Genomic DNA, 25,646 nt, shown 5'->3' on the forward strand with positions numbered 1-25,646 from the left:
TTTACTTTAGCTTAAAAGAATAAAACAAGGTCTAGAATCTTAGCGTACTTTTGCTTGCTTACAGGATTAGCGTTCATCAGTGAATCTAAGGTGATTTACTCTGACAGGCTCTGGAAACAAGTTGGCGATTGTCCAATGAGCAAACACTTTTGGCATGTAAGAGTTGTCTAATTTAATGCTCAAATTTGTCTCTTTGTGCTTAGGGAAAGCACTCCTAACCCCATTAATCCATGTGAAACAACAGTCATGCGCGCCTGAAGAGCAGTAATCTTTCATCCTCACCATCTATTCACAGGTGAAGGATGGGTACGGCCATAAATAACGAGGCGGAGAAGAAAAAAAGGAGGCAGGAGGGATCAAGGCGAATTCTGGGAGACCAGAAAAAGTAAGGGAGAAAAAGCATAGGAGAAAGAGGGGATAGCTTCAAAGCCACCACATTCCTTAATACCCGCCTTAGGCTGAGCATTAACACAGCCAGGACTGGAATGCTCCTGTCGCCCTATGCACACCATCACTGGCATGAGCGATACCCCTAAAAACTCTTTTGTAAACACTTCTCATACTCTTAAAAGTAAAGGTTCCTTACTGGCATCGATGGTTCCATGAAGAACCTTCCAAAAACAATTCCATAGAAGAACCATTTTTGGTTCCCAAAAGAACCTTTCAGTGAATAGTTCTTAAAAGAACCATTTTGTGTGAAAAACATTACTTTTCACTGAAAGCAACTTTGGGGAACCCAAAATGGTTCTATTGCATTGCTACGAAAACTTCCTTTCAGAAGAGTGCAGCTATCAACAGTTACAGAACAATGCAAAAGTTACAGAGAGTGTCACACATCTGTTTTAAGGGGAGGGGGAATTAATTAATGCGTGAGAGATCAGGAGATATCTTCAGAGGGCAAGAGGAGTGGAGCAGGGGTCAAGCCCAAGACCCCAAACACATTCTGTTACTACACGGCACTGGCGATGTCCAAGCACCTCATAGATCAGAGTGCGCTTATCCCCACACTTATCTCACCAGCAATAACTCCCAATTAATACTCGAAGAGAGTAAAACAGATGAAGTGAGAGACAGGAACCAGAGGTTTCCGAGGCCGTTCGCCCCTTCCGTCTGCACCAGCCTCTTCATAAGCACGTGTTTGCACTCCAACGGACAGCCAAAACAAATCGCTCGTGACCCCACTGGCATATAAATTCTGATTATAGGGGTGAAATGTGCTTGTGGATTCCTACCACACATTTCTGAGGTCTGTGTGGCCGTAAATAAATCAGAGAACCATCCCTAGTAGTTTGACCTGATCCAAAAAAACGATTTCTAATAAAAAACTATGTTTTGCTTCGGATGGGAATCATTTTACTGGCTTTGAAAGTGGTAAATGTATTGGGATATGCAATGGTGATATAAACAAACAACTGTGTTTTCATAATGATAACGGTTGGAGAACAGATACGCGTGGCAATCAGGTCAATTAAGACTTGCGGAACACGAAAGAATTGGCATTTATTGCGAAAACTTGCCTGACACACATCGTATCATTTATACAGCGGATGGATGAATGTTTCCATGCAAAGCAAACCTGAAAAATAAACAAATGGGATGGTGAATGTAGGAAAGAAATAAGCAACTGTCAAGTATGATCTTCATTTGCTCACTGGCCTTTCAGAGAACAAATTGTTACAGTGCAATAAAAAATATGCAGAAATAGGATATAGGTCTGTGGTGTGAAGTTTCGTGTTTCTTTTTCTTGTTCACTTTTAACTGCCATTGTTTTATGTTTAAGAGGTCTGTTTTGCATTTTCTCCGTTTTATTTTTCTTCATGGTAATAAAAATAACGAATTAAAATAACGGGTAACTCTCCACAGCATGAGCCCCCGCCATGGGAGGAGCTGTAAAGACGATGCTAACATGATTAACAGTGTTGACAACGAAAAAATAAAGAGTAAGAAAAAACATGCCCTCTCTATTTATTTTTCCTGTTCCCTTCTATGCCGTTTTTTCCTGCTTTTCTTTGATCCTGTGGGTCTTATGAACCTTCCACATAAACAGCTACGTGCGAAGGACACTTTTAGTGCATCCTGGGCTTGATGCAATGCATCTGCATGGACGTCCCCAGAATCAGAAATCTTGAGGATGAAACAGACATCTACACTCATGCAACCTCTGGAAAATGACATCTCTTTCTATCTGAAATATCTTAAGAATAGGTTACATGCTCCCGGTCTAGCACCTAAATGCATTTGGAGGACAGCGGGCGAGCGCAAGCTTTGAAATATCAACCACTTGGGCAATTACCTACAGTCCTCTGGTGGTTTGCTGCCACAGTGCGACTGTCCATCGCGAGGAGTACAGCTGAGACACGAAAACCAAGATAAAGAATGTGGACATAACAGAAATCAGTCTCTGATGTCCACATCTCTGAAATATAATCAAGATACAAGCTTAGTCATTAAAGGACCAAGGACAAGGTGATTTATAGGTAATGTGGGAATTGTACATGTAGGATGTTTTTGATATAAATAAAAATTCTTTAAACTCTCTAAATCCCAGGTCATGACTGTTTATAACTGTTCAATATAATTTTCCTCTGTGGAATTAGAAGAAGAAAAAAAAACAGCTCAGCTTTGCCTAGCATTTATGCATGTTGATTGGACTACAATTAGTCTTGGCATTGTGCATGTGCACCAACTGTCTACTGGAAAGTAAAAGTATATCATTTAACGTGTAGAGGTCCTCAAAATCTGCAAATACTGCCACTTTCCTCTTATACTACCCTCAAAAGACACCTATTAACCCTAACCCTGGACATACTCTGTGCACTCCTGTGAGAAGACGTAGGTCTCTCCATCAATTTTCCAATGAGGTCCTCATCCCCACAGATATCAAAGACTCAGGGTTAAATAACTAATCAAATAATAACGAAGGAAACAGAAATACAAATGCAACAAGAGAAGAAATGAACACTGATTACAGAGGCCAAGTAAGAGTTTCCATTTGGGGTTGCCAAAGCACCGTTAAATGTTATGGGCACATCAGGGTGCAAAGAGAGCCTGTTGGTCAGCCCAGAGGGGAGTATGACATCTGACACAGAGCAGAGGAGTTCTGGACCATGCAGACTCCATGCTTCAAAAGAACCGCATGGGAAACAGACAACACCACAGCATCTGGGTCACAAACAGGACCTTCCAGCAGAAAAATAGAAGAACTGGTACAGTATCATAAGGAGCACAGATTATACAATCCTAGTCTTTACCGAATGCAAGCAAAAACATATCCTAACAAAGTCATGTGAAACCTTAGAGTGCGTGCTGCTTACTTATTTAACTTGCTCTGACTTTCACCAACTGCGGTTGAATTCAAACCCAAGGGCCCCAATAGTTGTCGGGTCTCAGATGCAGTATGGCTTGAGGGCCGATCTCCAATGCTGTGTCAGGGATTCTGCTCTAGTTGTCAGTTCACTTTTATAGCTTCCTTGAAATATCTGTAAAAGAGGAGCTGGTGAGCTAAAGAAAACTGCTTTAAAACATTAGGGTGTAAATCTCTTTTAATACTACAGAACCCTGTGTTAATACTGCCTTCAGAAACCGCTCACCGTATTTCTCTCTCACCCTTTTCCTCATTTCTTCCTCGCAGCTCTCCATTCATTAAGTACAACATGGAACTAAAAGACCACATTTTCAAATTCTGCACAACTAGAAGTGTTTTTCAGATACACTACGTGAGCTCCGGCCAAGAGTCCACAAACTCTTCCTGTTTGGCTCTCAAGCTGCTCGTTTGTCTTTCTCTCACTGGTCAGAAGAACGTAACATTTCAATTATGGAAAAAAAAGAAACTTCTCATAATCCTTGACGAATGTCCGCTGAGGTTCATCCGATGGCTGGCAAAAGAGTTTCTTCGCAGCTGCTTGCATGTCTCCCACGGAGGGGAAAAAAACCCACATGGGTGGGAGATACTTGGATTTCTCAAAAAATGATGTTTGAGCCTTTTGATTGATCATACATCTCTCCCTGGAGTTTGATACGGTTTTTGGGAGACTTAAAAACCTGACAGAGAGAAATACAGCCTCAGAGAATGAGGAGAGGTCAGTATCGAGAAAACATGCACTGGAGTAATGTAAGGCCTGTCTGAACAATAGACTGTTTGTGAATAAAACGGCATGTTGTACCTGCAGTGACGTCATCACTACGAAATAACAATCAAGCAGAAAGGAGCATTGGGACAAGTGAAGTGAAGTGACGTGTGGCCAACTATGTTGATCCATACTCAGAATTTGTGCTCTGCATTTAACCCATCCAAGTGCACACACAGTAGTGAACAAACAACCCCGAGCAGTGGGCAGCCATATTTCGGAGACAACCGAGGATCACTTCCGGACCCAATACAATCACAAATCATCCCACCTAAACAATGTTAAAGAGGTCATAAAATAACCCCACTGACAATTCCTGCCGGACCTAAGACTCGAACCTGCAACATTCGGTTTACAAGTCCTACTCGCTAACCTCTAGGCCGAAAAGCGGCCCGCAAAGCCGATGAAACCCTGGTGGAAAATCAAGGCTAGTTTTTCCTTCTCTTACACTCTCAGGGCTGCGGTGAGCTTTAACCCTATAATAAAATAATGCACAGCAGTGTGTAGTGGATCTCTGTTTGAAAAATACTTGTGGAGAAAAAGAAAAACACATGGTCCGTAGTGTGGCACAAAACATATTTCATGCATGACTTTGGAGAATGTTAATAAGGATTAGAAACATACTTCAACTAATGTTCGGGTTCCTCATGGGGCCATGACTGATTTTTACTCATGTTTCTCAAATGGGGAGACATAACATCTGAGGTAAAAGTTAACATTTTTAAAAACAAAAAAGGTAGAAAATGCTTTTAGGGGTATAATTTGTGAGCACAGTACGGAGAAAAGGAATCATTCTTCTCTCTTAATAGCTAATTCTGAGCGGTTCTCTTGCGTTCGCTCTCTTTCTGCAGTCTTTATTTCATTAGGATGTCATGTCAGGGGCCCTCAAGTCTCCCTCTGACCCCACACTCCGAGCACGGCTTCTGGTTAATGTTACATTGATACGGCTCTTGTAAAAAAAATGCTTTAACGTACAATGTATGTTCGGTTTCCAAGGAAAGATGGACCAATTAATCTGATTATAGTCTCAAATCCGACAACATGTGTACGCGTGTATCTAAGCATGTGGGATGCAGATGTGTGGTGCGTATGTGCGTGCCTGCAAGCGTATAACTGGTGGATCAGGCCAAAATGTTGAGAAGATACAGCAGCTGCCCTTCCACTGCGAATAAACTGTACATAAGCTCTTCAAAAAGCTCTGCAGCCTGTCAGATACTGAAACATCGGCACTACTTGAAAACCACGAAACCAATACGCCACCATACGCAGTCACTTTGTTAGAAAAGCAAAAACCCACAGCACAATGCCACTGTGTGCATGTGTGAGCATCACATGGTATATACGGTGACATTTTTCAAAATTAGGTTGGAGAACTGGTATGTTGTGGACAACAGGAGAGGAAAAACTATGCTAAAGGTAAATAATAAACTGCAGCCAACCATGAAATTATGTATAGCATTGACAGAACAATAAAGAGTGTTTCCCAAAGGATATAAAAACAATCAAAATTTGCCACAAATCTGCACCCCAAAGCAAAACTAGTTAAGGTTTAAAGGTTTACTGTGAGCATATCCACTCTTGTTCATCACATAACGCTGTGTAATCATGTACAAAGACAACTTTAGCAACTGTATGCAAATACAGCCCACGTTTGAGTGACAGACAGCTGCTCTGAGACTGGGAAATAATGACAGGAAAGAGCAATGAAAGGGATACAGAAGTGAAATCATAAACCTCTGTCCAAGCCTTCATGCTCCATTTGATATCATAACACTAAAGCACTTAACACTTCAGAGCAGATCATTTGTATTTCTCCACTTACATCACTGGGTCCAACGTTATGGACGATATGTTTGCAGGACTCTCTTATGAAAGCTATGATACAGTACATTTCAGTCCTTGCTTTGATTTTGCTTTGTTAATAGTATGAAAGTTACCATCTTACCTAGATAAATTATTCTTAAGTAGTGGTTTGTGATCCAAAAATGTGTTGCAAGTTTATTCTAATATATCAAAACACTGGTCACGGAAAAACAATGCTAAATGCAAATTTTAAACAAATGCAAAAACTGGTGCTTCTGCTGATGGGTAAAACATATCACACAGATTAATAGAAAGAGAGGAGAGGTGGGAAATGGCAAAATATGAGAACAGAACATAAAACACAAGACACTTGCCCTAATTCAAAATTACCCTTTAAAAAAGGTAAGCCTGTTATAGCAGTACCGTGGTAAAGCGATGGAATCAGATGGTAATACCATGTTTGGAATAAACATCATGGTATTGATCGTTATGACAGTTCTTGTACCATAATATTTATATTGTACATGTCCAAAAATTCAAATATGTTTCTTTTAATTGATTTCATACATTTTAACACAAGTCACAAACCAGTTCATCAGTTTGTCCTATTCATTCATTCAGAAGAGACTCAAAGTAATGATTCATCCAAGAATCTTAAAAAAAAAAAAAGACAATGTATAATATTACTTTAGACCTTTATAGTATAACACATTCTTTTAGTCCATTAACTCCTGTAAAGAATACTTATGCAAACAAGGATGAATGTGACATCGAATTGTTTGGATTGCAGCAGACTGTTTATCTCACAGACGGAGATGTTTTTGGGCGCGTGAGGCATTCAGGCTTTGCCCTCAGGTGGTTTGGCACCGTGTCCCACTACTACAGAGCTGAAGAAGGAGGGCAGAGGAGAGTCTGGCGCATGGTGTCATGTGGAGCTGGAGGTCAGGGCTCTGCCGCCTCTCCAGCTGAGCACCAAGCGCCACACACCGGCTCTGGTTTCATGTTCTGGGCCGGGGGTCAGGATCGTTTTCCCCCTGCTAACTGCAGGGGCAGGGGCCGCTCCTCACGCCTGACAACAGACAGACGCCCACCTCGGGAGGGGGGAATAGACTTACTCACTCACTCCCACGAAAAAACAACAGAAGCAGGGAAGCCAGGAGAAGAGATGGATTGGTCTGAGATGGAGAACCTGTTTGAGGCCATAACAGAAATGTTTGACTCTTTTTGGGGGCGAAATATGCAAAAGTCAGGTCTATCTATTCTCCATATGTGACTTGAGTAAGTTTAGCTTTGTTTCTCATTCAGTCCTTACCGCTGAATAAGCAATTCTAAGGTTCAATGTTTCTTCGAAACACTATTATGTCTGAACAGCATGTTTGTGTTTGTGGTTATGAATCCTGCCAAAAAGGATGGCCATCGAGAGGACTGGTAAAAAGTGTACTATCAAAACAATAACATTCACAAGGTAAAACAGAATAGAGAGGATGCATTGTTTGACACAAAAACAAAGAATATCTCGCGTAATATATCTCAATATTAATCAGCCAATATTTAGTTTTTTTTTTTTTTGCATCACTTGAATGTAAACACAGACACATGAGTCTTCATTAAAATGGCACTGTGAATAAATCATTTTCCTTTATTCAATTTTCAGAAATCCTCAATATTTCATTCCCTCATCCACCTTTTTTTTCCAGACTAGCAGATCATTTTGCTGCACTTGCGAGTGGTGGAAATTCCCAAGAAGATGTATTGTGGCTCTTTTCAGAGAAATATTCCAGCCAGGAGAGACATGGAAATACAGCAGAGAGGGGGAGAGAAAGGAGGGGAAAAGGCACAGACGATCAGTATCATACTTTCAGGAATTGTTGCTGTTTTTTTTTTGTTTTGTTTTTTTTTGCCTCACAAAGGTGGCATCCATTTCTAAATAGCAAGATGAGACCTGACCTAAAAATGACAAAACAAATAACTCAAAACAAACCCTAAAAAAAAAAAAAAAAAAAAAACAATGATAAAAACAAACAACAAAAAAAGACCCGTTCTTTTTCTATTAATATAATATTCTGGGTGCAATAAGTTCAGTTGACAGCATAATGATGAGTGCCACAAAACTTTATTTTGACTTGTCTCTTGTTTTCTTTACAAAAGCAACAATAAAGGTTACAATGAGGCATTTACATTGGAAGTAAATGAGGCCAATTTTTGAATGACTGAAAAAGTATATATGTAAATCTAATAATTTTAGAAAAGCACTTACATCAATTCTTGTTTAAACTTGTATTTTATGTTAGCTGTAAAGTTTTGTAATCATTATGGTTGCTTAATTTTTTTTTTACATTGTCGTGGAAACAAAAATGTACTATACAACTGTACAACTGTTTCTCACTATAATCACATTAACACAAACTGTTTTCCATTGCTTTTCTGTTTAGCAGTTGGTCTCATTTACTTCCATTCTAAGTGCCTTGCTGTAAACCAGATTTTGTTTCTTTCATTCCTTTTTTTTCTTTAAGAAAAGCAGGGACAAGCGGATTTGTTGTAATCAACATTACGCCATTGCTGTTGATCAGTGTTAACTTGCATTGAACCCTGAATACTCCTTTAATTTCTATGCCAATAAAATTTAAGCCAATTGTGTTTACACTGCTGTGGCTTTGTGTTTAACTCCTCTGAATCGTCTGACAGAAGATTATTAAAATTTTAAACATCTGCAATCCAGTTAGCTGCTTACTCAACTCTTTTTTTCCATTTCTCAACTTCTTCTTTCATTCCATTCTCCATCACTGTGCCTTCTATTGACTCCTTCTAACATCCAAATATTTCCACTCTCCACTTTTTGAAGCCGCCATGGGTCTTTTGACCTCCAGCACAAATCATTTTAGCTGCTTGCGGGGGGCTCGCAGTCCCATGGAGGTATGGAAATACGATCCCCACCATCTCCTACTCACGTTTGTTTTCCTTGGTCCAGTCAGCGATGGGCCGATCAGCAGCGATCCCGATAGCGACAGAAGATCAGGACCGTGGGTGGGAAAACCGAAGGTCTTGCTGGTCAGAACACTGTTTTTTTTCAGTTTACTTAAACCTGTCTTCTACTTCAGCTTCCCCTCAACCCCGGGAGGGAGATGAGGAATATTTAGACCGCAATGTTTAGGATTCAGGATTTTGTCCCGGATACACACACTGAGCATTGACACACTTGCTTTGATGCACAACAGGATGAAGCAATTTAATTTTCATATAGCAATGAAGCACACACACACACAAATGTGACCATGGACCACAAAACCAGTCAGAAAGGTCAATTTTTTGAAATGGACATTTATACATCACCTAAAAGCTGAATACATAAGCTTTCCATTGATGTATGGTTTGTTAGGACATTATTTGGCCGAGATACAACTATTTGAAAATCTAGAATGTTAGAAAAAAAAATGGGAAAATTGAGAAAATTGTCTTTAAAATTTTCCAAATAAATGTATAAAATTAAAAAATAAATGGATATTATTAATCAAAAATTAAGTTTTAATATATTTACAGTAGGAATTTTACAAAATATCTTCATGGAACATGATCTTTACTTAATATTCAAATGATTTTTGGCATAAAAGAAAATTTTATAATTTGACCCATGCAATGTATTTTTGGCTATTGCTACAAAATCGTGCGACATATGACTGGTTTTGTGCTCTAGGGTCACATATGTAAAACTCATATTATCATGTACAAGGCATTTAAGAGGTACATGATTTCACAGTTTTAGTAATCAGCCTAGGTTTTCTTGGTTTTGAGCAGAAGCTTACTGTATAATGAAGCATTTACAATAGAAGTCAATAGGGCCAATTTTTGAAGGATTTAAAAGCAAAAATATGAAGTTTATAATTTTATAAAAACACTTACATTAATTCTATGTTTAAACATGTATTTTATTTAAAATGTCTGCTTGTAGAACAAGCTTAAGATTCTTCTCATGAAAACTGAGGCTTATTTCTAATATTTGATCCAAAAAACAAAAAAAAAAAAAAATCAAAACTTAGAATTCCATCAACACTGTTTAATGTTACAGCCACTTAAGATATTGCTGCCAACCAAAATGCAATCTGTCATGTTCACTGCAAACACAAGGATGTGCTTAATTGTAAGAATTCAATTGCTGACCAGAGTAACTTATCCAACATTTCTGTTTAATTTTCCTGAAAGGACCATACAAGTAGAATGACAACACTCAAGAACGTTTCAACTGCTGAAACTGAAGAAATATCACAATGCGGAATGTGAAGCTTTAGAACTGTGGTTGCGAAGAGGAAGGTAATTGGCTGGTTGAGGTAATCAGATTGGTTTCAGAGCATCTGATCTGGAGTCTAACAGACTTCCAACTAGTTGAATGAGTAAATAAAGAACTGTGGGAGCTCCAGCTGAAGACAGATTACTTCTAGCTCCAGGAGGGTCCGACCCGGAGAAGGCTTATTCCACGTGAAGGAAAACTGAGCGGCCGCAAAAGACCACAAAGCATCCAGCAAGAACCAGCAAATGTCATTCTTTCAAGTGACCCTTAAAAGGTTTTTACATTTAAAGTTGACCCAAAAATGAAGATTGTGTCATCATTTACTCAACCTCATGTTGTTCCAAATGTGTGATTTTAGTAACGCTTTATTTTAAGGTGTCCTTTTTATGCATGTTACATGTACTTACTATAGTAATAACAATAACTTATGCATAATTACATCCAAGTAACCCTAACCCAAACCGTATAATCCTAACCCTAACCATATAGTAAATGAATGTAGTTAAATAATATTACTCAGTACTTAAATATATAATTACACTGTAACAAGGACACCTTAAAATAAAGTGTTTTTTTATTTTTTATTTTTTTCATCTGTGGAACAACACTGGGGTCCAAACTAAGTTCTTAAAATAATAAATTTAAAGACATATTTTGTGTTCCACAGAAGGAAGAAAGAAAGTCAGGTTTGTATCCACATGAGGGTGAGTAAATTATGACAGAATCTTCCATTTTTGGTGGAATATCCAATGGTACACCTGCCAAAATTCCAAAATGCTACTCAGATATTTTATATTTCTGGACTTTTCCACCATAGAGAGCTTTGTACTTTCTAAAAATGCATTCAGAACAAGGGTTAAATGCAGGGAGCAAACTGCCTAATGCGTGTGTGACTGTGCCTGAGCTGCATAAGATCCCTCTCATGCTCACTTGGCTGTGAGAGAGGTTTCGGATGGAGGAAGTGGCAGTGGTGCCATTCCAAAGCACTGTCCCATTCCACCTTATTCTTCTCTCTTTTCTCCCTCTGACACAAATAAGAGGATTAGGGCACACAGCTTCCGTCAGTCCCTCTATTCAAGACAAAGCGGTGAAGAGCTTAGTAAGATACCCTTGGATAGCGGAGCAGACCTATCATTCAAATCAGCTAGTACTATGGTGGTTGGGAGGCTAATCTCATTAGGATATGAAAAAGAAAGAGAGGGAGAGAAAGAGTCTGAGAAGTCCAAGATGAGATTTGATTATCATCCTCATAACTTGCATCTAAGACATGCGCCAAGCTTAAATCTTCTTGTCTATGACAAGACAGTTGAAACACTCTCACAAGACAGCTTAACAGGATTATTTTGGAGGATGTGGAGACTTTGAAAGAAACCAATAATTGTTATATCACTGGATTATGTTGCTGTTGTTTTTGCATTTACGAATTCTATTTTTTTTTTTTTTCTTTGCTTTCATTTGCAAACTCAAGATTCTTGTTTTGAGATAAACCCACTTTCAAAATGTCTTCATGCACAGGTAGAATGTGTTAGGTGGGTGTGATAGTGGGCGAGCCACATGCCCCGTGGCAGCACTTGCCATCCCAGCGCCAGTGTTTTCTAGCATATCTGTGAAAAGCCTGTGTAGGAATAACACTGTGGAGACACTGAGCTTCATCATTATGTTGAGAACACTGTGGAACAGAGACAAGAAAAGAGCCTACAGCAACATTAGAGAGGAATGATGGAAAGATATCGTGCTTATGGCTTCTTAATATTATGCTAAAACAGAAAGAATCTTTTTATTTGCGTAGTGAATGATATATCCGCTTATGTGTGCAACGAAGTAGACCAAATTTTAAACTGATTCCCCTGAAATAAACACTGTGGCTCAGCATGTCAGCCAGTCCCACTCAGAAACGGATCTTAAATTGCAATTGGGGGGCAGGGTTTGCTCAACCAATGGATGAAAAGGGCGTGATCCTGTCATTATGTATGCAAATCATTTTGGTGATGTTATAATGGCAAATAAATTACATACTTGACATTAATGATCTAATACAGGATAAAATTACCAATGCTTAAAATTATAGATTAGATAAGTTTTAGGTGATTTATATGAACATTTGATGCTACAGTAATATCTACTTATTTAAGCATATTCTTAGCAATCATTATATAAATAGTACAACAATATATACAGTGTGTGTGTGTGTGTGTGTGTGTGTGTGTGTGTGTGTGTGTGTGTGTGTGTGTGTGTGTGTGTGTGTGTGTGTGTGTATTTCTAAATCATTAAGTGTGTCAAGCTAGAGTCAACAAAAACATCAAGGTCAATGCAAATAAATGAAAACTAGTGGCTGTAACAACATTTTCATAATCTCACATTCATAATATAGAGTGGTTCAAGAAATGTTAGCTTCTGCAAGTACTATATTTATAATAGTAAAATGAATACCCTTTAAAGTTGGCTCTGGCTGGCACATTAAGCATATAGACATATTTTCCATGGTTAAATACTATCACAGCTGTGGAGTTACATATCAAGGACATTAAGTAACAACAGTCGCACATCTAAAAGAGGAGAGACACACAGAGAAAACAAAATAATATATTCCACGGGTGAATTTAAAAGCAAAACCCAGTCATCTAACGCTCCCCTCTACACCAGAATAACATCCCGTTAGGTCAAAGCGTTAAATGTCTGGTGGTGGGGGGTGTGTGGCATAGTCATGAGATGACAGATGATTGCATCATTTTAATGCTGCCAGGAGAGGCTGGGCTAATGTTGACACAAAACCTAATACTTCCTTGCAGAGGAACAGGCTGGCTCAGGCTCGACTTCATCCCAGAGCAGAGCGCTACGAAGGCCTTCAACACGGCAAGCAAAAACCCCTGAACTCTGCAGGATTAGTACCTGCCTCACTCCTCTAAACATGCGAGCACTACCTTTTCCTCACATGTTCATCGAAACACTGCCTTTTTCATTTTTATATTTATACGACTAGCCAAACAAGTATTCAAACACATAACAAATCATTAATAAACCATTGTGCTGATCTACAGGTTAGATTTTAATTGAAGCAATAAATAGAGAGTAAAGGCATTCTTGGTAAAAACACAATGTCAGGGTGTACTGGGAGGGTGTACGGCTCCAGTCATGTAGAAAACACACTGCCAGACCCAAAATCCACTCATGTCAGCGGGAATGCAGCATCCCGCTCGCAAAGCAGAGCTAATTAAAAAACAACACATCGCAGGAGGACGCCCCCACAGTGCTAAAATAGAACTATCAGCACACTAGGGGGTCATCCACAACTTCCTACTTCAAGCAAATTATCCCTGGACCAAGACTAACAACAGACTTGAGCCAGGTTCCACTGACACTAAAGGCCAGGCAAGAACATGTGAACATGAAGCATTTGAATAATACAGAAATATAAAATCTTCAGTTAAACAAAAATTAATAAAATTGAACAGCAGAAGTTGAGGGATATCTATCTATCTATCTATCTATCTATCTATCTATATAAATACAACTATCCTAATATTTCCATCTATCTATCTATCTATCTATCTATCTATCTATCTATCTATCTATGCACACACAAACCATGAGTGCACAGAAACCCTCCTTACCTACTTCTCTCATGGTACAGAAATCCTGTTGTCTATTTGAGAATAAATCAAATCACAATAATGAATTAAATACAACAGCAAGAAACATTTAGTCTCTTTCTCACATACAAATTTAAATATATATATATATATATATATATATAAAACATATTTATATGTAGGCTATGTATAAATATATGAATAGGCTATAAAAAGCTATTATAATAACATTTACGGATAAGAAAATAACATTTCTAGCTTCCATGCATTTATAATTTAATTTTAAGATAATAAAAAGCTCTTTGTCCAAATAGCCTACTATGTAAATGTTTTTAAATTACTTTATAATGACAGACGATTTATAATATTCTATTTAGGTTATTTATTCATTTATATTTCCAACTTTAGGAAAGAAAGAAAGAAAGAAAGAAAGAAAGAAAGAAAGAAAGAAAGAAAGAAAGAAAGAAAGAAAGAAAGAAAGAAAGCAGGCTGCATGGAAGTGGCGTTGAAATTCCAATTAATTCCGATTAATTTACAATACAGGAAAGAGAATTCCCACTAATAGCTTGAAAACACAATTATATTTCCATAACCTGTGTCTTTAATTGGCGCTAACGCGATGGTCTGCTCAGCCATTTAAAAAACATTATATGCAGATCGTAATTCCAAAGCTAATCCTCTAATAACGAAAGCCTGTTATTCCAAGTTACTCTTGAGCTACAGCGAGGTGAATTTTTTTTGCGCCAAAACAAGCTATAAATTCCTGCCGGTAACTCGTGCTGTAAATAGCTGACAGAGAGGTGTGAATATGAACGTTTTCCTAATGTTGTGATTTACGGTTCAAATGATTATAGGGCATGAATCTATTGATGCTAGTATGTCATTAGGCGGGGTTCCACCAGAAACGGCCAAAGGCTTCAACTTCGTGCCACGGGCGCTTTACGGGGTTGACAAGTACAACCCAAATTAACGTCATAAAAGTCAAAAAGGTGGCAATTACATCGACTAAGTGGCCCGTCATTGCGAAATAAATAAACAAATATTACCTGTGTAGCGCGCGTGTGAGAGAGGACCCCCATAGTAGAGGTGTGAAATGAAACGGCTGTTTATGAATTGGAAGGTTTTGTAATGCGAGCAAAAAAGGAGATCAGACCAAGAAAATATGATTTACACGAACCTAATACCTGACTGACATTCACAAGGCCGTGGAAAATACAAGATTGCAAGTGGATGCAATGAAAACAAAAGTGAGAATAACAGGTTTTCCAATAACAGGTAAATCGTTTTAAATATGCTATGTAGGCTAATCTAGACTAAATATAATACCATACTAAAAGAAAAACGTTTTCACATGTTTGGCTTTTGTCAGTGCTAGCTGCTGTCTCCAGGGCAATTGAATATAAGACCAGAGCTATGAAATTAATTTTGTTAACACTAACTCTTCACGGTCAAGCTGAAAGAATTGGTGACTATTAAAGTCAGGCGGTAGATATGGCCCTTTAATTATTGCATGGTGTCAGACAGGGACCTCCCAGTTATCATCATGAGAGAGGGAGCGATATTTCAAAACCCCTGACACAAGAGCTTGCAAAAGTAGTGACATACATGGGGAGAAGACATGCAACATTAGGCGCCCCGCGGTCCACTCACAGCTTCAGGACCGGGTGAAAATCAACACAGCACCCACCCACTGTGCGAATTCAGACTATACCATACCATGAGTACACACGATTTTATAACCGAGAAATAAGAAGTACGATTCGTGAAGATTGTAATTGTTTAAAACGGTGTTTAAAAATAGGCATTTTGCATCTGCATCACTCATGGCGTTTGTACATTCTTGATGGCATGATTAGGTGTTAATTAAATCAAAAACATTCTGCAACACCACGATAGAAATGGCCCACGATTGCTAAATACAATAACAACAACAATAATCTAATTAATAATACATCTAATAACAACAATTAGCTAAACAAACTAGCCTAATGCAATGAAAATATAAAATAAAAGAAATAAAAGATAAAATATAAAACAATAGTGCGTTATTAAAAACAAAATAAAAAAACAATGGTGCGTTTATTTAAAGTCAGTCAAGAAATGAATGTGTGTGTGTGTGTGTGTGTGTGTGTGTGTGTGTGTGTGTGTGTGTGTGTGTGTGTGTGTGTGTGTGTGTGTGTGTGTCATACCAGAATTAATAGGCTAATGCCAAATGTCTCACTTAAATAATTTCTAACCATTTATGATTGGCATGTAAAAGATGTAAATAAACGTAAAATTAAAATGAGTTAACCAGCATCCATCTGCGGTAAATGGACATGGGCCTACTGCATTACGACAGGTGATTGATCGAATTATCTAAAAAAGAATAAATAAAATGATTAAATGAAATCGCATAATTTTGCTTGCCATTGCGTTGTAAAGTATCACAGATCACAGGGAAAAAAAAATCCAGTGCAGCATAAACTGAAATGAAAATTCAAGCCAAACTATCACTCATTAAATCACAGGACTGACGCGTCTCAGTTTAGAACTAGACAATGCAGGAACTAAATTCATTATGGCTATAACTTGCATAAATGCCTAATAAATATAAAGACAATTCTTCGACAATACCACAGTGCACTTGGCGTCACAACTGTAAAACCAACAGAATTTTAAGATGATGACAAATTCACCAAAATCATACCGTCAACGCCACTAATCAGTTCAACTTTACGAAAGGAAATATTGTGAGTGTTAGTGCGTAAAAACGAAAGATTTGTCACTCTCTTTGCTTGATCACAGTTGAATAAAAACAAGTCAAGCAGAAGCAATGAACCTGCGTGCCTGACACCAATCTTTCAAATAATCCATGCCCTTACTGTTGGTAGTCGTGTTTGCAGTAAAGTTTCCTCTCCCGGAAGTAGCAGCTGGTGGTGAGCGGTTGTTGACACACGGCGCATTGCAAACACTCCTCGTGCCATGAAGATTCGTTGACGCGCATCAGAAAGCGGTCGGATATCGGCCGCTGGCACCCCTCACACACCGCCTGGTGATGGCACTCCGTCCCTGGAGAGCAAATGCATCATTTTAATAACACTGTAATTTCATCTGAATGAAAAAAAAAAAAGGATACATAAATGGGCTATTGAGCAAGTGGTTATGATATAATTTTGTAATAGTAGGCTTCATTAAATAAACCAATATGACACGGTGAAGAAAAACAACAAATGGTGTGTGAATAATAACTGACATTTTACGAACACAAAGATAAAATGTATTATTAATATTATTATTTTTATTAGGCTATATGCTTACATTTTAAATAACGCTCAAACTATCAGCCAAAAGACTAAATCTAAAAAAATAAAAAATAAAAATAAAAAAGTTTAAATGTGATACTAAAATGACTGGCAATATAGCCTAATATATTTGTACTTTTTATTTATTTACCGTACAAAACATTTTTAATCAAAATTATAAGCCATAAAAAGATTATGGAATCCTGGACGTGTTTTGTTGTGCGTGTTTGTATGTGTGTGTGTGTTTGTATTTTTTATTTTTTTATTTTTTTGCGGTAGGCTTATTTTTTTGGCCAGCATTTAGACGTTAGACAGACATAATGAAGCAGCCATAATATTTGTGTAGATGTTTGAAAGAAAAATAAGTATAACGGTTTGTATCCAGAAAAGACAATACTGGAGCATCGAAATAAATATATAACGTTGTCCATGAAATGTAAGAAAAAATGTATACGTCAGTTGTGTATTGGAGTTATTTTCTTTTAGAAATAGTCTTTTTTATTCGACAGATATGCGGGCGGCCGGTAAAATGCATGGCACAGGAGGATGCATCTCAGCCGTCTGCATAGCTCGACTGCCACAGATCCAGCTTTGGTTCTCGCGTAGGCTACGTCTCGATAAAAACAGCATTATAAAATTCTCTGAAATGTTATTTTTATTAAAGCAATTAGTGTTCACAATAGTAGGCTATAATACTTTAGACAATGAATCATTTACCCAGCATAACTCCAAGCGTAGCCTGTCCCGACCGCAGCGGATGGTCTTCGATTTTTATACCGTCCAACATCTTTAAATATCCCCACTGTTACCAGCAAGGAAACGCCGTCCTATTGACTCAGGACCTGTTGTAATATCCACAACAACACATTTGTCAGAGTTGTCCACGCTTCAAATCCCAAAACTATAGCACATAACATTACAGAAATCTCAATCTCACGGCTCTGCCGCTGAGATGGCCAGCTCAAGAAAACTTTTCATTGCAATTGCCACTTGCAAGATTAGTATTTGCTCTCGATCAAACCTTGACACAGAAGGACAACAAGACGTAACTATAAAACTTAAAACACGCACTAAATCACCTGTTAATTAATGACCGAGTCAATCTTGACGTTTTCTGCACGAAGCGCAAAGTTTGTATCCCGGCAGTGCTGTCACGAGCTGCAAGGGAATATCCCCCCTTTCCTACACCGTGCACAAGTCGTCTCGTCCCGCGGAAAGTTTTCAGGAAATTAGTAAAATCCACGAAAACATAAAGGAGATGTCTAAACGTTAACTCTTAAATTAGTGCGCCATTCGGCTCCCTGCAGCTTGAGAAAGCTCAAAACTGAGATAGGCTTGAGAGAAAGCACCCTCCCCTTTTGGTCGCGTCACTTTGCAGACTATTGACTGACATAGGGATGCTATTGGTGCGCCAGTGTTCGTGCACTCTGCCGAGTGGAACTAAATGCGTTCCGCCTCCAAAATCGCATTGCCTCCCAAACTAGAGGCGCACAAGGATGGTAAACAACGTTACGAAAATTGTGGTGCAACAAATGAGTCTAAAAACACAGTCAAATTCAGACAAAATCTTGGCCTAAAGAGAGAGAAAGAAAGAAAGAAAGAAAGAAAGAAAGAAAGAAAGAAAGAAAGAAAGAAAGAAAGAAAGAAAGAAAATAAGTTTACATATTCATACATTAATATAGGCTATATTCGTGTTTTTGATCATTTCATGAATTTGCCTGAATGCATGACATACTATGTAAAATGTTGCATTTTAACCCCTCAAACATTTTTCTAAAACAAGTAATGCGTTTATAGACAGAACAGTTTGACACGCATTTGACAGCATTTTGGACAATATGCGATTTGCGTATTAATGAACAACTGCTTCTGTAAATTTAACGAAATTACAAAAAAGAAAAGAAAAACGGCAAATGCGTTTTATCTGTCAACAAAACAACAACGATGTACTATTAATGTTCATTTTATTCTTAGTTATAGTAGTAGTAGCAGTAGCAGTAGAAGTATACTTTTATTGTGTTAATGATACAGTGCGATTACGATGAATACACTACCGTGTAGTTTGTATTAATCTGTGGTAGTGCTTGCAATTACGCGATGGTGTTTATTTTGTAACTAATCACAATAACCTTCAATTTGTAACATGCCTATTGTAATGTAAAATGTTACTGTTATTGTTGTTGATGTAAATAGATATTGTCACTTCAAACCTTGAAGCGCATGTTACTCTTTGGTTTTATTCCGAGGCCCTTTCCTCCCATGCAGAGGCTGCTGGCTTTGATATCAGGTAGCGGAGCATCACGCCTGGCCCGTCCGCATGCTTTGTGCTTTTGTGTCCATTATGAAGCCTCGAACCTTCTGACCCTCGTCTACGATGCACCTGGAGATCAGGGCTGATAACTACAGACAGAGTCCGATGAAATAAAAAGCAAACCCTTGTGCAGTCCTATAGGATGGCAGAGATGGAGTAATAATACTACTGATAACACAGCAAAGATCAAATCGAGTTAATGAGTTAAATGTCCCAGATTTTATTTAGTGAGCTTTGTGGTTTTGTTCCGGAGGGACCGCTTTGGTTAGATCTATTCTCATCAAAAAACCAATAAACCAATAAAAAGAGGACGCATCTGAACAAATGAAACGATGCAACAGATAAGTGATGAATCTTTTATACATTATTAAAATGTGTAGCTTCTTTGTAATTGTATTATTCTGTTGTCTTGGCAGTTTACTCAAGAGAGTAAACTCCAGTAAATCCATCCATTAGACATTTCGTCTTATTAAAAAACAACGAAGTATCGCTTAACTGTTTAAATGACAAATACATTCTGCACAGCATAATTTATAGCAGTATTGTAAAGGAAATATTTTTGCTTACCGTTTTGATCATGAGGGAAAACAATAAATCAGCTGTATTTATGGCAGCTACATGCTTCACAAATGTTTGACGCAGGCTAACAATAGCCATGACTACCAATGATATACATTGACTACCTATTGAGAGCAATTGTTAGGATCCCAGTGCTGGATATTTAGGTTGAGAACCACAAATGGTTGCGCCTTTCATCTTCAGGTCTTTATTAATTGCATGTGTCCTCAGTTGTTGCTAAGATTTACTACACTCAAGTCAAGTCCTTGTTCTCTCTCTTTATTTATTTGGAAAACTCAAAGTATAAAAAGCCCCTGTTAAAATGCTTAAAATTCGTCAAAATAAGAAAAGATAATGTGCAATATTTATTTAGCTCATTCCATATTTCATAACGCATAATGGGATTTGGCCACTCAAAGGTCAGTTTTTAATATAACTAATACTTGCCTTCAATGTTATATAGTTATATACTCAAGCATGAGAGTCAGCACGCTCTTTTCCAAGCATCATACAGCTACACTGAGAGGGAGGAATGCACGCGCTTAACTCCTCGCTTTATACGGAATTCGTCACGCTCCCCTGTTACCGCCTCACTCCCGGGATTCCGTACTACCTCCGAGCCATTTAGGAGACTTCAAGCAGTCGCCAAGTGAGATACCTACGACGACCCTTTATTATCGAGTAACCCCCCACCAGCCCAACACCTTCAAAAATAAATATCTTCAGCTGACACTCAGAAAACCATAGGCCACGGCGGCCAGTTCATTACGGTCCCCTAAACGGTTTATTCTCGGTCGAACTCAGCTGAAGATGTATTTTTAGTACGCTACTTCCTCTATTAGCCTAGACTGCAGTCTCATGATGATCAGAAAGGCTACTGATTAAATAATCAATCGAATACAGGAGGTGAGTCATAGGACGAACTGTAAATGTCGGTAACAATGATAAATTGTGGGTATATTATTATTATCGTTACTATTATTTACTGTAACAACAATATAGTTTTATTCAGTACGGAGGCGAAGTGTACACTAATACGTAAAATAGATAATAATGCAAATATATTAAATGATAACAAATATAGGCCATATAGCCTGATTTTCATTGTTATTATTTTTTTAATTAATATTTATATTATTATTTCATTGTTATATTAAATATGTAGGTTACTCAATAAATTATTTAAAAAGATGTTTAAAACAGATTTTAAACCCAGCCTATTTCTGAAAATATATTTCAAAGGTGGAAGATTTCATGGAGCGGGTCGCCTGTCACGATTGCCGCCATATTGAGATCACATGACAATTTTTATTTAACATATATTAACGAACATTTCCCGGTTTAGAATAAAATAACTAGCTTTTTCTGAGGTATCGAAGGAAATTCGCAAAATGTTTACTTTGGTGATGTTGCATCCTTGTAGATCTAATTCAGACCACCAAAGGGGAAAAAATAGCGAGTGTGTCTTTAATAATAATAATAATAATAATAATAATAAAATGTGACACTATTTCCTAATTTAATGTAAAAAAAAAAAAAAAAAAAAAAAACCTCGTGACTCATCATTAGGGGAGTTCGATGGATCATTTACCTTGATTGAGGTTCATTTAAAAAAAAATATTAATTTAATTTACACAAAGTTTTTAAGGGAAGCTGGATGCAATCAATTTATTTTAGCTACATTTAAATAAACAAATTTAGTTGACTATAATTTCAACATATATTTTTATTATTATTATTATTATTATTATTATTATTATTATTATTATTATTATTATTATTATTAAATGTAGCTAAAATAAATTGTTTGTAACCACTTACCTTAAAAGTGTTCACTGAACATCCTTAGTAGTGAAACTGGAGCCCGAGGGTCATGCTTGTGTCTAAACAAGATTTGTGCGAGACTCCCCCTTGCGTTTCAATTATGATCTGCAAAGAAACGACTAGGTCTATAATGACAGACAGATTGCTTTAGGTAAATGTTGAAAATAATAATAATAGCTTGTTATTTAAAAAGATATACAATCATGAAATGAATGAATAGCCCATGTTTGATGCACAAATTCTCTTGCATCACTGGTTTAAATGAGTATTGTCTGTTGAAAAAGAAACACAGCTTAAACTAGCTTAGGCTTGGTTAAGATCGCCCAAGAAGGGTTGTGCTATGAAGAAAGTAATTGCTACAGAGAGGAGTGAACTGTGTCCAAGGCCGTCAGCAATGTGCTGGTGGCGTGACTTGTGTGTTTCAGGGACTTGGCCATTTGTTTGGAACTCTGGTTTACGAAGTGTTTCATAAAGACGGATCTCATTGGACAGGCATGAAAGGCAATCAGGGCGAACGCCGTACATGTTTAGAGTCCCTTAAAAGTCGTTTGACTTCCGTCACTTGTGGCGCAAAGGCCCAAATGTTGTGCCCACAAAAGTTGAAAGGCTTTTAGTGAACGCACGATATGGGTTCTGAACTCTGCTCTCTGAAGAATTTTGACAACGAGGCCCAAAAGCAAGAAACGCAAATAGATGTGATTTATGTAATGTTGCTCGAGAAAGTCTCTTTAATTGTTTTTTTTTTTCTCTCTCTTTCAGACACCCCCTCCCTCTCTCTAAATGGTGCGCCTGAGCGGCAGGTGTGTGGCACGTGCACCATAGTGAGCGAGAGAGAGGGTGAAAAAGCCAATCTAAACTCAATAAAGGTTTGCAAGCTTTGCTACACTGTTTTAGTTAAACAACTCGGATAAGTCCAACACAAGGTAAGAACAACGCAACACGCATTAAGAGGACTTGGTTTGTTTATAAAGAAACCAAAATAATGCAATTATGGGGAAAAAAGAAAAGAAAAAGAAACATTACTATTATAAATTCCAGAATATAAGACTGAAAAATTGTACAATGGCAATGAAAAATGTTTAAAACATTTAGATACTAATGTATGGACCTTTTTTTATTTATTTTTTATAAGCGCGTTTGCATGAAACATGTTTACAAGACAAATAATATAGCTAGAATGTATCAAGATTTGATTCCTGTATTCGGGCGCAAAAATTAGTTTTTTCCATGCTTTAAAAAAAGAGGTGAAAATATAACTCATAATGTAGGCTATCTACTCAAACAACCACCAACTAGCTAAATGACAGATTGAAAAATAAATTACGCTCATCAAACGAAAATATACTATTTAAAGAAAGGGTGTTTTGTTTAGTTTCTATTTAAAAACATACATGAAAAAGAAACAAATTGATATAAAATTGCCAAATAATTTCGTTTCCTGAGGGGAGCATTCCCTTGAAGTGTAATGCGAGATATTAAATTAACAGCGAGTTCACATTTTTTAACATTGTTAAATTTGCCCAGCCTAGATTTATCAATATTAATCAAAGAGCGCTTTACAATAAATTGCATATGGTTATAATGTAAACTAAAATTAAAGCAGCGATAACAATGTAATACAATTCTGACATAAGTAACAACAGCAATAATAATAATAATAATAATAATAATAATAATAATAATAATAACGGTTACTCTGTATACAAGGAATGTGCATAAAACTATTGTATCATAACTCTGTAAATAAAGTATGTGAAGTATGGGATGTGTTTAGGCTCTATATGTCATCACAGACTCTAACTAAGCCTGTCTCTCGCTGAAATGATAAGCAGTGTAGCGTTCACAGCTGAGACGCGGCGCGAAGAGATGCGCTCTGAGCATCACTGCTATCTAACGATGCTTACGTCTCCTTTCACTGCAACGAAATAACGTCATCGCAATTGATTAATACACAGATTTACATATACACATATTTAGATTATTATAATATCAATTGAAAAAAAATTGCAAAAGGCTACTAGATATTGGACAGCGCCAGCGTTCTGTACTTGCTTAATGTAAATAATAATAATAATAATAATAATAATACAAAACAACAATTCGTTAAATATAAATTTTACGAAACATTTGTTATGAAACAGTCAACAACTTGTGCTAGAAACGCGATACAATTTTAGCTGTATAACCGCGTTAATTTCTGTGCTAAAAGTTGCTAATGATGTTCTAAAATTATATGCTATATATATATATATTAGTTTTTTAAAATATAAAAACTACAAAAAATATCTATATATATATATATTAGTTTTTTAAAATATAAAAATTCTCAAACTTTGCACATAAGGCTAATGAACACAAGAACGTAGTAAAGACACATGATAGATGTTAACCTACACATAATATCTTGTATTTGGTTGCGGATAAATCCGGGAGCTGTTTGGAGCATCCTGTTTAATCCTTTACTTGTCTGAACAATTCCTGAAAAAGAAAGCAAACCCTGCTAATGGCAGTGAGAAGCAGACACATACAGTAAATTGTACGTGGCAGTGAACTTTCAAGTTTGGATCCACTTTGATCTTTTAATGAGTTTTGGCTATAATGAACCATTGCACTTTTCAGAGACTTGAAAACAAGATAAAAGGCAGCTTTAAGTTATTTTCAATCGTTTGAAAATATGCGTTACAAACGCCACTGATAAATAATTAAATTAGAATAAAAAAAAAATCAAACAAGAATTAGTACTTATTTAACGGATAGCTTATTGTATTTGGTGTAGCATTCAATTAAAAAATGTTTTTCTCTGTAAAGGTCTCTTTCTGAAAATTTCATTAATCTAAAGCCACATAAATTCTCTCTTAAGATTATTTTGTATGCTAACAATAAAAGCTTTTACTACAATAATAATAACAAACAATTGCACTATACGTTATGCATGGTTGAACAGAAAATGTACTTGTTTATTGGTTTTTAGTTGTCATGTTCCTTCATAAAATTTTGATTAACATAGTTTCATATACTTATTTTTTTTATTTATATTACCTACTAATCTGTATTAAACATAGAGTAATATTGATAAATGATTTATTAAACAATAGTTATTACTTCTTTAGCTCCGAATGCAGCTCAGTACAATTTGCCCCGGATGGACTTGTCTTAATTCTCAGTGTTATATAGATGGTCAATATCGCCCTCCAGTGGCCAATCTACTTTTAACAACTTCAGTTTCACAGACACATGATGAAACAAACATTTTTTTACCAATCACTGCACTAAAAATGTTTAATATACTGTTAGCTGTTATTACCTTCAAAGGGGTTGACCGTCACGAGGTGGTCTTCGTCGGTTTGAGTTCCCACATGAAAAAATACTATAGTGTAATTAATAAATACTATAGTATTTTTGAACCATACTGTACTGTTGTGGTAATTCTATAGCTGCTGTGGTAATATAACAATTATAGTGATATAAACAAATTACTTTACCCAATACTGTACTAAGTTTTCTATAACTATAGGGTATATTATATTACAATACACCACAGTTTACTGTAGTAAAAACTAAAAAATATATAGTATATAATAGTATACTAAAAAGTATACTACTGTATTTATTACAGTTTATCAGTTCACTAAAGTTAATACTACAGTATGCCATAGCATTCATTAAAAAGTGTTGTAAATACTATAATACAGTATAATACTATTTACTATGGTATGTTTCAACAACACTACAATGTTTACTATACATTACTAGTATTTTTTTTTCATGTGGGTTTGCACAGTTTTTTAATGCACATACCAGTAGTATGCACTATGATCTAATACTGTACATGAAAAGCAAACATAGAGTGTAATAAATAAATAAATA

At 36.8% G+C, this 25,646-nt stretch overlaps 1 protein-coding gene across 1 annotated transcript in view; it reads right to left on the bottom strand.

Moving 5' to 3' along the window:
* The window catches only part of lmx1bb (LIM homeobox transcription factor 1, beta b), a 61,871-nt gene extending 43,363 nt beyond the window's left edge, over positions 1-18,508 (bottom strand). Inside the window, exons 1-3 of the mRNA XM_042729972.1 lie at positions 18,166-18,508; positions 17,804-17,928; positions 16,667-16,853 (exon numbers count right to left, since the gene is read on the bottom strand). Coding sequence (XP_042585906.1) covers positions 16,667-16,853; positions 17,804-17,873 — 257 coding nt within the window. The 5' untranslated portion in view covers positions 17,874-17,928; positions 18,166-18,508. The remainder of the gene's footprint in view (positions 1-16,666; positions 16,854-17,803; positions 17,929-18,165) is intronic.
* Positions 18,509-25,646: the final 7,138 nt, after the last annotated feature.

Source organism: Cyprinus carpio, chromosome B8 (genome assembly GCF_018340385.1).
Source record: "Cyprinus carpio isolate SPL01 chromosome B8, ASM1834038v1, whole genome shotgun sequence".
Classification (NCBI taxonomy): domain Eukaryota; kingdom Metazoa; phylum Chordata; class Actinopteri; order Cypriniformes; family Cyprinidae; genus Cyprinus; species Cyprinus carpio.